The 11,979-nt window shown below is 44.7% G+C and overlaps 2 protein-coding genes across 5 annotated transcripts in view; both read right to left on the reverse strand.

The window, feature by feature from the left end:
- Positions 1 to 3,164, reverse strand: part of B3GALT5 (beta-1,3-galactosyltransferase 5) — a 27,818-nt gene extending 24,654 nt beyond the window's left edge. Inside the window, exon 1 of the mRNA XM_027701794.1 lies at positions 3,120 to 3,164. The gene's annotated coding sequence lies outside the window, so the exon portion shown is untranslated. The remainder of the gene's footprint in view (positions 1 to 3,119) is intronic.
- A 1,772-nt stretch (positions 3,165 to 4,936) lies between these two features.
- Positions 4,937 to 11,979, reverse strand: part of LOC113976532 (SH3 domain-binding glutamic acid-rich-like protein) — a 26,687-nt gene continuing 19,644 nt past the window's right edge. For all 4 annotated transcript variants that reach the window (XM_027701802.1, XM_027701801.1, XM_027701803.1 and 1 more), the window contains 3 exons: positions 8,835 to 8,864; positions 6,377 to 6,484; positions 4,937 to 5,403 (listed from right to left, as the gene is read on the reverse strand). In XM_027701802.1, coding sequence (XP_027557603.1) covers positions 6,419 to 6,484; positions 8,835 to 8,864 — 96 coding nt within the window. In that variant the 3' untranslated portion in view covers positions 4,937 to 5,403; positions 6,377 to 6,418. The remainder of the gene's footprint in view (positions 5,404 to 6,376; positions 6,485 to 8,834; positions 8,865 to 11,979) is intronic.

The following is an 11,979-nucleotide window of genomic DNA, read 5'->3' on the forward strand; positions in this document are numbered from 1 at the left end:
GGGGGAAGGGGAACACAGGCTGGGCAGCAGGAAGGCAGGCAGATCATGTGCTTGGTGCTGCCTGGCAAACTCTAGGAATGCCAATTTGCTCAGGGTAATGGGATTGTGAAGGCTGAGGCTGGCAGTAGCAGGCTCTGACCCTTGTTCCGTGGGAGCAGAGCCCGACCTTCCCCCCGGCTCCCCCCTCCTGTCAGGGACTTGCAGAGCCAGAAGGTCCCCCCTGAGCCTCCTTTTCTCCAGGCTGAGCCCCCCCAGCTCCCTCAGCCCCTCCTGCTGCTCCAGCCCCTTCCCCAGCTCTGCTCCCTTCCCTGCACACGCTCCAGCCCCTCCCTGTCTTTCCTGTTGTGAGGGGCCCAAAACTGAACACGGTACAAAAAATGAAATTAAAAAAAGCTCTTATAGGTTCTTGCATTGTTTTCTGCCTCCAGGCTTCTTTTTCTGGGGCTACATTTTCCCCAGGGACTACGCTGCTGAAAAAGTAGAGATGCAAACAGCTTTTTTCCACACCTCTCAGCAAAATCCCAGCTAGTGGTGGGAAGGCACTCTGTGTGACATCCTTCCCTACACACATTGAGAAGTAGCTTCTGTAATTTCAGAAATAGGCTCTAAACTTTTTCAATGAAGGAGGAAACGCAGTTAAGTTCTGTTCTGCTTCAAAATCTAAGAATCATTAAGGTTGGAAAAGACCTTCAGGATCATCCAGTCCCACCCTCACCCAGCACCACCAGAATCACCCCTAATCCATGTCCCCAGGGGCCACATCCAGATGCCTCTTGAACACTTCCAGAGAAGGTGACTTCACCACCTCCCTGGGACACTTATTCCAATGCCTGACCACTGTTGCAAGGAAAAAAATTTCAGTATTTAATCTGAGCCTCCCCTGGAGCAACTTAAGGATGTTTCCTCTCATCCTTTCACTGGAGAATATACTGTGTAGTAAACATGTTGCTTAGTAAATGTGTAAGTCATGTGAATCTGACTTTGATCAAACAACTACAAACATTTACATATTTTGGAGGACAGCTTGTGACACAGGTGGGTGTAGAAAAATGCTTGTTAAACTCTCAGAGAATGGAGAGACACAGATGATATTTTCTAAGAGGAATCCCCAAAGAGGCTTTTTTTGCAAGTGCAACTCTGATCTAGTCCAGTGAGCAACAATGAGGGAAAGGTGACCATTTTCTCAGCCTTAATAGGAGAGTTAGGTGGGACATCAGTGAAGATATAATGTGAAGGAGAAGGTGGGTTTGATAGCTGTCAGATATCAACAGGATGGGGAAAATAAAGTTATAATTTTTAAAGTGGAATGGGCCACTCAGAAGCAAATAACCTCATCAAAGGAAGAAGGTGCAGTTACACTTTCATATTCCAATCAGTGCGTTCATACTTTGATTTCATTCCCGCAAATATTTCTCACTTTCACAGGGAAAGTAAGGTGCAAGGAAGTTAACTGGATAATCTGTGGTCAAAAACGGGTTTGGATGAACTGGTATCAAAACTCAGCTTCTCTTAAATCCAGTGACAGAGTTATCCCTCCCAGATCAAACATCCTGAAAGAGAAAGGTACCGTGCCCAGAAGAAACTGTGGCCTCTAAAGCAGTTCCAGGTGTTCTCAGGGATTCATCCTTCATCTCTTTGTGATAAGATCCCTGGAGGTGTTTAGCAGACGTGTAGAGGTGGCTCTTCAGGACAGGGTTTAGTGGTGGGAGTGGCAGGGTTTGCAGTTGGACTCAGTGATCTTAAGGGTCTTTTCCAAGCTAAATGATCCAAAATATTCAGTGACAGGACGTCATCACCACGTGCAAGCCCATGGCTGGTGTGTTCTGAAGCAGGGGAATGTGCAGCAGCTCCTCCACATCTAATCTGGACTCTGCTGCCCTTGATTTGTGTCATCCCAACTCTGCACCTCGAGTAACCAGTGAGTTACTTTCCCAGGAGCTAAATTAATGAGCTAAACTCATTAAGATGAGTCTCAGCTGAGATTTGTTGCTCCCTCTCTGTGCTTTCTGCTTGGTAATGACAGGAACAACAAGCATCCCTCAGGATATTTGACATCAAACCTAAAACTTCCAATCTGCTTTCTGAACAAATTGCCAGCTTGAATTTTCAGCTTCCCAGATCGTTTGTCAAGCGTATTTCCAGCCTCCTGAAGTCATCAAAGGATGCAGATAAACACATTTATCTCCTTTAACGCTGATATTCTCACACTAAGCAGAAGACTCTAAGCAAGTTTTATTACTTGGAAGGTGGCTGAAGAGATGTGGTGGCTGAAAGGTGGCCAGAAACACTTGGCTGGGGGCTGGTGCTGCCCTGGCAAAGCTACTGAACACTTTAATTTCTCTCCAATGAATTTCACTTCAAGTTTTCTTAGGAGAACACCTCTTACACAATTTGTTGGCTCCAAAGTGCTCTCATCCAAGGGACAGCACGGCCTAGGTTGCCTTCTGGACCTGCTATTCCAAACCCTTTACTCTCAGCAACACAATGAAACTCCTAATATTCATCTTCCCTAGAAAACAAGCAATTGACTAACCCAGTCTACTTAGTTGCTTGGCCATGAAACTTGAAATCAGTTCTTTTAAGCCTCAGCAGCCTGTTAAACTTGACAATCAATCACTCCAAAGTGGCAACAGCCACATCCTATGACATATATGGATCTGTAGGAAGTATAGCTCGAAGCCTTTCTAATTTTAGCTTGTTTCAATATACTGGAAGTTTCTAGCATCAATCATCCAAGGAAAATGCTTTGCATACCAAAGTGTCACCACGTTAAAAAACAGTTTTTGTGTTTAACTGGGGTGCACTGGAATGATTTTGCATCCCCGGATTCCTAAGAAATGCCATGTACTGGGAGCACCGTGTTAACCAGCTGCAGTTGCTTTCACCCAGTAAAATAGGAATGATATCAAAATGCAGACAGTATGTTTTCCAAATGCATTTAAGCCAACAGCCCACAAATTTGTTCTGCTGCTTTTCATCCAGCTGTAGATAGCAAAGACTTAATTCTTTGCCCAGTCGCACTAAATTACTGCAGAAAGTATTAAGCTTATGTAAGCAGAATTAACATCGTGGCTCAAATCACCGAGCAGCAGCTCCCAGTTTATCCTTTGCATACTCACAGCCTCCTTTTCCTCTGGCAGAAGGGATGAACAGCACGGGCTGATGCAAAGGGAGGCCCCAAGGAGCTGCTCTGGGAGCTGGACCATCCGCTGTCCCGCTGCTCCACCACACACTGAGCACCTCAGTCACCAGCTGAAGGCCAGGGGAGAGCGTCACTCCTGCATGGGAGGCTTAGCATTCCTCACATTCCCTCCCAGCCTTTCCAGATTATACCCTCTGGAGAAAATGGTGGCTGTGCTTCTGCCTTAACAACACCTGAACATACGAGGTGAGGCGTGGTGGGGTTTGTTTCAAGCCCAAAGCCTGTGGCCCTGCCTGATGTGCTGAGTGCCCTCTGGCTCTTTGTTTTGGGGGGGAGAAGTGGAACCTGAGGTTCATCAGCCACGGGAAGCTCAGGCAGCCCATGGATACATCAAGGCTACCATGGACACGCCAGCTGTTGCACAACAAACACTGGATTTACCACACTTCCAGGGTGATTGGCAGTTCTGTGCTCATATTGTCTACCACGCTCTCAAAAGTCCAGCCTGCTCCTCCAAACCATGACTGGCACCCCGATTTGGCTGCTGGTGAGATGGGGAACATTTTCCCCAGGAAGAGGAGTCACCTGCAGGAACACAAGGAATGGTCAGATCAGTGGCTCACCCAACCTGGTATAAACCTTTGAAATGGAAACGGGCAAAGCTATTTAGGGACAGCAAGGCTGCTGTGTTCAATCCCTCCTGCCCCCACAATTTATTGGGTTAGGGATATTGGTGGCTGTAGGATCCACTTACAAGCCTCCTGTTCCTACCACTGCTCAATACCCTCCTGGGCTCACTGATATTTTCAGTCTCTCTAACATCCTGTGACAACTAATTCTGGAATTTCCTGACTCCCCACACTCTCTCTTGTCTCTTTTGAGCTGATCTACTAATTTCATTGTGTCTACTCATTTTTATTATGCTGTTGCAGGACTTCTTGACTCAAAGCTCTGCATTCATCCTGTGCAATGCCTTTATGATTTTTTGTAACTTGGCTCCCTCTCCAAACTGAAGAGTCTTTTCAGTCTCCTCATGGAGCAGCTGTTTCATTCTCTCCAACTGCAGTTTTCTCTGTACCTCTTCTTACATCCCCAGGTCTTCCCTGAGACCAGACAGCACAAAGTTCTCAGGATGCCAACTCAGCAAAGCTTTATATGGCAGCAGAGTCCTGCGGTCCTGCTGACAGTGCCCAGCATTTTCCTGGGTCTTGGCTGCTGCTCCGTGTCGAGATGATGATTTTGGAAGGACATCAACCTGTTGGAGAGAGTCCAGAGGAGGCACCAAGATGATCAGAGGAATGGAGCAGCTCTGCTGGGAGGAAAGGCTGGGAGAGCTGGGGTTGATCAGCCTGGAGAAGAGAAGCTTTGGGGTGACCTGATTGTGGCCTTCCAGGGCCTGAAGGAGCTGATAAGAAAGACAGAGAGAGACTATTTCCAAGGGCCTGGAATGAGAGGGCAAGGGGGAATGGCTTCCAACTGACGGAGAGTAGGGTTAGTTAGATATCAGGAAAATATTTTTCCCTGTGAGGGTGGGGAGGCCCTGGCACAGATTGCCCAGAGAAGCTGTGGCTGCCCCTGGATCCCTGGAAGTGTCCAAGGCCAGGTTGGATGGAGCTTGGAGAAACCTGGGCTAGTGGAAGGTGTCCCTGCCTATGACAGGGGGTTGGAACTGGATGATCTTTGAGGTCCCTCCCAACCCAAACCGTTCTACGATTCTATAATTCCATGACTTTGCCTGGCCCCAAAACATTTGCAGGCAGGGTTAAATTAACACTTTTGCAGACAAAAAACAGATATGACAGAAAACACATTTATTTATCCGGCTGCACAATGGAAATCTCAATTATTTTCACATGCCAGCTGAGGGAGAAGTGACTCACATGGCTTGTGGCTCTTTGCAGTTTTCAGTGCTGAATTTCTCTTTCTCTGAAGACATCCCCATACTGAGTGGCAGCAAAGTGTTTGGCAGTGCATAAACATGGAGAAGGACGTGGTTCCTGCCCTGAGGAGCTTAAAATGTGACACGGACAACACTATTCCAACATATAACAATTGACTGAAATATGATCCATCGGACATAAGATCCATTTTAACAAGCAACTGGAATACCAAATATATATATAAAGGGCACAGGGAGGACACAGTGGTGTGTTCTGCTATGTATTTATGGGTTCAGAAGTCTACAGGCACAAAAGGTAGTGGTGGTTTGCTTGAGGGAAGGATTTTAATTTCCTTGGCGGGGCTGCTCCAGCTGATGTTTCCTGAACAAAAATAAGGAAAATTAGGTTAGAACTCAGCAGTCCTTCTGTGATTTTACATGTCTGAACATTGGAAATTTTGGGATGAATTAATTCCCATGCAACAGAGGAACTCAGATTTAGGAGAGGTAGTGTGAAAGAAGTGATGGGTTTTCTGTCCTGTTGAGGCCCCACCAGCATCTGGTTGGTGAAATCCTTGGCAAAGTCCAAATTAGCTGGGAATCCAGTCCAGGCCAGGTTGGATGGGGCTTGGAGAAGCCTGGTCTAGTGGAAGATGTCTCTGTCTGTGGCAGGGGGGTTGGAATGAGACAATCTTTAAGGTCCCTTCCAACACAAACAGTTCCATGATTCCATGGGTCCCCCCCAGCTCTAGAAAAAACATTTTGCACTTTGTGTCTGTGACAGGGAGGAAGTCCCACCACCCAAGGGAAAATCTGCTGGCAGTTCCAACTCTCTTGCAGGCTAACAGCTTTTCCCCAGTAAGTGATTGCCTGATCTGTATTTCAGTGAAGAGGAGAAGAGTCAGCAGGATGAAGAAGAAAACCTAAAAATAAAGATTGAAACCACAGAACTGGAGAGAACTTGGGCAATGCTGGACACTCACACCCCTATAGAGGCATTTCTTATTTGGAATTAAACTTGGTCTAGTTTCGAAGGCAACAAGAAAAAAAATATATTGTGTCATATTTTTGATCAGGCTTCTCTCCCTTAACCAGTAATTTTCTTTTTAACAGATCAACTAAATTTGAGAGAAGGCTTCATTTGAGACATGAAGCTCCTAAGAGTTTCAGTGAAATCAGAAGCTGAGTAAGGGAGGAGAGAGAGGAATTCTTATTCCAGATGGAAGAGAAGCTGCAATTAGTCTAGGAGTTAAGTATACTTTTGGATTATTTGGGCACTTAATACTGACCTCTTTATCAATTTTTATGTTACTTTAAGAATATTTAGAAGCTGTGCTCAATTTCTTAATAGTTACCTGAAAACCTGTTCAAGAAATAATGTGTCACAGGGAGCTGTACTAAGACTCTTCTTGCTCCTCCACCTCTTCATTTCCTTCTCCCTCTTCCTGCTTCTCTTCTTCTTCCTTTTTTTAGAGCAAATAGTTGTAGTTACCATAGAGGAATTGAAGGAAAAAATAAACAGTCTTGAAACGCAGAGCTCTGCTTTTGCAACTGTTCCGTTTCTAGTAAATGAAATATTCTTCGAGATTAAAAAATAGAATTAATGTATAGAGCTTTTAATGTGCAGGGCTTTTAATCTCCACATTCCAGGGCTTTAGTCTGTGGAGTTAATAGGCAAGTGCTGGAATGTAAGAACTCTCCTCTCAGAGGGGTTAGAACACAGCACATGGGTGAGCTGCAAATCAACGCTCAAGAACAAAATGAGAATATGAAATACATGTGAATATGACAAAAAGTTTAGTATTTTTAATGACTTGCTTTCTTGGAGCAGTAAACAAGATTCATGGCACAGGAACTGGACTCCTGAATAATCTAAAAATCATTCAGAATCGGATAATACAGCCTTGGGTTTACTGCAAAACTTATTTCTCTATTTTATGTGGAAGAAATGGCACAATTTGAAGACAACAGCCCTTTGCTTCAGTCAGCCAAATGAACAGTTATCTGAAAGCTTGAATTTGTGCAACACAGACAACAAGCTGTGCTTATTCTCTTTCAAGAGAAAATGAAGCTTTGGAGTGTTGTTCTATTCTGAAAAACAACAGAAAATTGCTTGGTAGGCTCCTCTGCTCCTTCTCTTCCAGCAAAGTCTTGTCCAAAGGCACTCCCATGTGGATAAATAAGCTTTATATCAAAATGTCATCTCTAAGCTGCAAAAGTGATGTGAATTCCTTACTGGCATAATCAACCTATCAAACAATACACAACTAGTTTTCAGTCAGGACTGCAGGTCTTACATGAGCAGCTCAGACCTTTGGTTTTCCCCTCAGACACCTCCTGTCTTAATAAGAGTCACATCTGAGTCTCTGAAGTAAAATCCTGCTTAAACATGTGCTTAGAACGAACCTGTTGGAATCAGATTCCTGGTTTAAATCATTATTGTTCAGGGAAAATCACTGCACTAAGGGATTATCCATGCAAAACCAGAAAGTTAGAATGAACACCCACACAGGTCAGCTGGATTAGAAGTTCTTGTGCCAAAGGAATATCATTTCTTTTGGCATTTTCCCCCCAGAAAGGTGCCTTTCATGAGCACTCTTTGGAACAGGACAAGCAACATCATTCAGATATCCCCAGCTTCTGTTCAAAATTCAGTCAGTTAACTTTTCCAGGGAAAAAAAAAAAGGGCTTTTTTCTTGCTTGAAGCATTATTTTGTGGTGCCAAGGTGCAAATAACCACCTTGATGGCCCTCATGCTTTGCCCATGGGCACAGGAGCTTTGGGGTCTAGAAAACTTATTTTATGAGGAGCAGCTGAGGGAGCTGGGGGGGTTTATCTGGAGAAGAGGAGGCTCAGGGGGGACCTCACTGTTCTCTGCAACTCCCTGACAGGAGGGGGCAGGGAGGGGGGGTTGGGCTCTGCTGCCATGTCCCGAGGGAAAGGAGGAGAGGAAATGGCCTCAAACTGCACCAGGGCAGGTTCAGATCAGAGATTAGAATTTTTTTGTCACTCCAAGAGTGTTCAGACATTGGAATAGGTTCCCAGGGAGGTGGTGGAGTCACTTTCCCTGGAAGTGCTCCAGAGGTGTCTGGATGTGGCCCTTGGGGACATGGGTTAGGAGTGATTGTGGTGGTGCTGGGGGACGGTGGGACTGATCTTGAAGGTCTTTTCTGACCTTGATGATTCTGTGTTTTGGGGATTCCATTTCAGCTGCCAGGGGCACAAGGCACAGCTCTGACATAGATACAGAGATATAGGCATGTACTGCCTTTTGGAAGTGGGAAGGTGTGGATGTGTCCTCTTAATAACTGCAGGTTTGTAGTGGAAAACAGCCTGAAGTAATATTTAGTTTTCCTGGGAACTCTGTAGAACATTCCAGGCCTAAACTTGCAGTGCTGGGCAAAGCAGAAAAGTGCATAAGGATTTGCACCTGGGTGAGGAAAATATGTCCTTTACAGGCAGAGCTGCCTAAATTGTCACAATGAACCTTTCACACTCCCAACACTGCAAATGTAATCAGTGTGGTGTCATTGATTGTCAAAGATAGAGTTGCCTTGGGAATCCTTGGCAAACTTCATTGAAGACTCTGAAAGACAGTTTTTCTTCCATTTACAGTTTTTTAATGATTAAAGGCCTGTCTTTGTTCCCAGACAATAAGACTGTGATATGACCAATAATTATCTCTAGCAGAATGTGGTTGATATTTAGTTTCGTGAATAAGGATTTACTAACTTCTGAGTGAAGCAAAGGGACTGAAAAGGAATTAAATGCACACAAACAAAAGAGGAAAACAAAATGTCCAAGTACACTTACCCCTGTTACTGCATGTTCTTCCTTGTTTTCCTACATGGGAGATAAAAAAGAAAATGTTAAAAAGACAAATCAGAGGCAGAATAGCAGAGGTCATACAGGGAAAAACACAGCAGAAATCAAACACTGAATTTAGGAAAATTATGTGGCATTCAGTGGATTCATTTTGAGACAATGTCCTCCAGATTAACTCACACAGCACATTTAAACTAAGCTTTTATGCAGGAAAAGGGCTATAAAATCATTAAATTGAGCTCCATTTTTCTCAGTTGTTTCAATCAAACCTGCTTCATTGACGAGCAAAGCCTCAGAGCTGAGGTTTTGTTTGCTTGTTCAGGTGGAGTTTTTGTGGGTTTTTTGGCAATCAGCTGGTCTGCAAAATGCAAGTTAAATCAAAATTATAGAGAGTCTTATCTATGTTAGTTTTTATCACTCAGAATCTGGCTTGTGCTTCTGTTAAGTGTTGTAGGCTGGAACAGATGCCTTGGCTGGGGAATAAGGAATAATACAAGCTGGGTTTAGGCTGTACATTGAGCAGAAGTGATGAGAGAGATAAAAGAGAAAAAAATATAAATGTACAGTGAATAGAACTTAATGTCAGACCCTAAGCTGGTTGTTAAGGAAAAGAGCTGATCCTACCCAAAATCCCAAAGAGAAGGGGCAAAAAAATCAGTAGTTGATCCGAGTTTTCATAGAATGAGTTGAGATAAGGGAGGGAGGTGCAGTGCCAAGGTTTATATATGGCCTGGGGAATTGCTGAGGCAGGATACAGACTTGCATTATAGTATGATTTTTAACATGATTCTAAAATAATTCTGCCCTGAAGGGAGCCTAATCTGTGCTGCAAACTGATTTAACTGGGGCACCTCTTAAAAAATATTCTAAGCTCCAGGGTAAAATCTGCAGTGAAAATCAGACAGTAAAAATATAGAAAAATTATTGCCAGCACATTTAGTGACCAGCAGAGCCCTTGCTGCTCCATGTGCAGAGGAGCTCATGGTCTTTTCCTCGAAAAACTCAAAGACAAAGGGATAAACAAAGCAAGGAAAAGGGATACTACATCCAAACAAAATGGCTCCTCACGTTCTCCATCAGAGAATGGGGATTAGGAATGAAAAAAGGAGATTAGAAGGAAGTTAAGGCTGAGCTTGATGAAGTGATTAGGGAAGGAATGTTCGGCAACAGGTTTAAGGTGAAGAAAAGTTTCACAATCTAAAGAAATTTGAGTGCAGTTGTGTCTCAGCGGCCCAGGCTGAGAGCTGTTCCTGTCACTGCTGGATCTGTGTAAGGAGCTTTCTATTCCACCATCAGCTCTGGGCTTCCCAGAGTTTTTGTGTGGATGAGGGGCTGGAGCTGCTGGAGCCTGAGGAGTCTCGTGTGAGTTCCATCAAGAACAACCTGTTGCACTGTGCCCTTATTGCTGCCCCTCTCAGGAGGCAGCTGTTGCCTTCAGAGTTTTGTTTTTTGGAGGGTTGGGGTCTCTCACCGGTTCCCTCAGGGTCACACCAGCCTGAGGCAAAAAGCTGGAGCTTCTGGACTCCTGCATGTCCCAACAAGGGCAGCAGAAGAGTCAGAGAGGGCTGCAGCCTCCACCCAAATCCACATGGACCATCACCTGCCATTCCTGCTACCCAGGCACTGGGGGAGCCTCCTGGAACCTGGGAGCCTCCATGGAACCCAACAACTGAGACAGTCCCAGTTCATTTTGTGATCTGTCTTGTGCTCGAAGCCTGAGGTAACTTTACCTCACCAGGACTCTCCTAGAATTTTTCCACAGCACTGGCATTTCTCCTGGGAAGTCACTGGAGAAAAGCTGGCTTGGTTACACCCAGCCTGAAGGAGTCATTTTTGAGATGGTTTGAAACTGGTGCTAAAAAGGGCCAAAATGCCAAGACTAAATTCCCACTGGCAGATTAATTCACATACAGAACATAAAACTGCCATCTTTCCATTTTTTGATACCACATATGTCCTTTAAGATTTAACATCCGGTGAAGATACTCCAATGACAGTCTTTCAGCGTATTTACCTTCATAAAACCCTAACCAGGTAAGAAAATGTTATTCTGACTTTCTTTTATAGGCATAAAACAAGATGAAGAGACAAAAGGTGGAATTCATCTCGCTGTAGCTGCCTCAGAGTTGTTCTTCTCATCTAAACTCGCCCTCTGTGTGCTGTCTGGAGTGAATGAGGATACCAGAATTCCTACAGAATGAATCATGTCATCCCAACAGAAGTGATAATTGAGATGAACTATAGCAAGGCAGGCAGATGCCACATTGCTGAAAGGATTTGTCCTGGGTGACATGAGAAGTGGGTGGTGGAACAGGGTGAAAAATGCTTTTTGTGCTCTCTCCCCACCCTGGAAAACTGAAGGAGAACCTATTTTCCCACTTCCAGCTCCAACCCATTCCGTGAGGAGTGGAGCAAGGTGCTGGTTGTGCAGGAGTGCTGCTGCATGATGTCACTGCACACAGCTGCTTGACACATTTGCAGACATGTTCCAGCATTCTGCTCTCATTTGAAAAACATCAGAGCACACTGGCAGCCAGAAGGGCAAGAAACCCAACCCAGCCAGGGGTGAACTGCAGTTTTGTGCTGGGCTTCCCTTGAGAACCAAGGAGAAAGGAATTTGCTGGCGTTCACGTGTCAGCTGGAATTCACTGAGACGTAAAAAGGGCTTGGGTGTAATTTAAGGAGGAATGTCAGTTCCCACTGAGGGCTGTACCTCCTGATCACCATTTTGAAATTATAATGGGATTTTCCCAGTTCCTGAGGCTGGCAGGAGACTGTGAAAAGGGGCTTGTCCAGCCCAACAGTGACTGGATCAGTCATTTTTAATAAGGGTAATGAAGAAAGGCTTATAGAGAGGTGTTTCCTCTGGAGAAACATTGCAGCTGGATGAAAAAAAGAAAGAACCAAACTCCATTTATTTTGGTCTTTAATGAAAGAGATGATGCATTTGTGACAGATATTCCCCTGGGATTGTCTCATCTCCAAACCACAAAAGAAACTGAGAAGTGTCAGGGCTTGATGCTGCAACAGGCCTGACTCCTTGGGAAGAGTCACCTCACACTGCAGCATCAAAATAAACCCAGCCCTAAATGCCAGAATAAACCCACCCTTAAATGCCAGAATAAACCCACCC

The sequence above is a fragment of the Neopelma chrysocephalum genome, unplaced genomic scaffold, assembly GCF_003984885.1.
Source record: "Neopelma chrysocephalum unplaced genomic scaffold, ASM398488v2 Primary Assembly neopelma1_166, whole genome shotgun sequence".
NCBI lineage: Eukaryota > Metazoa > Chordata > Aves > Passeriformes > Pipridae > Neopelma > Neopelma chrysocephalum.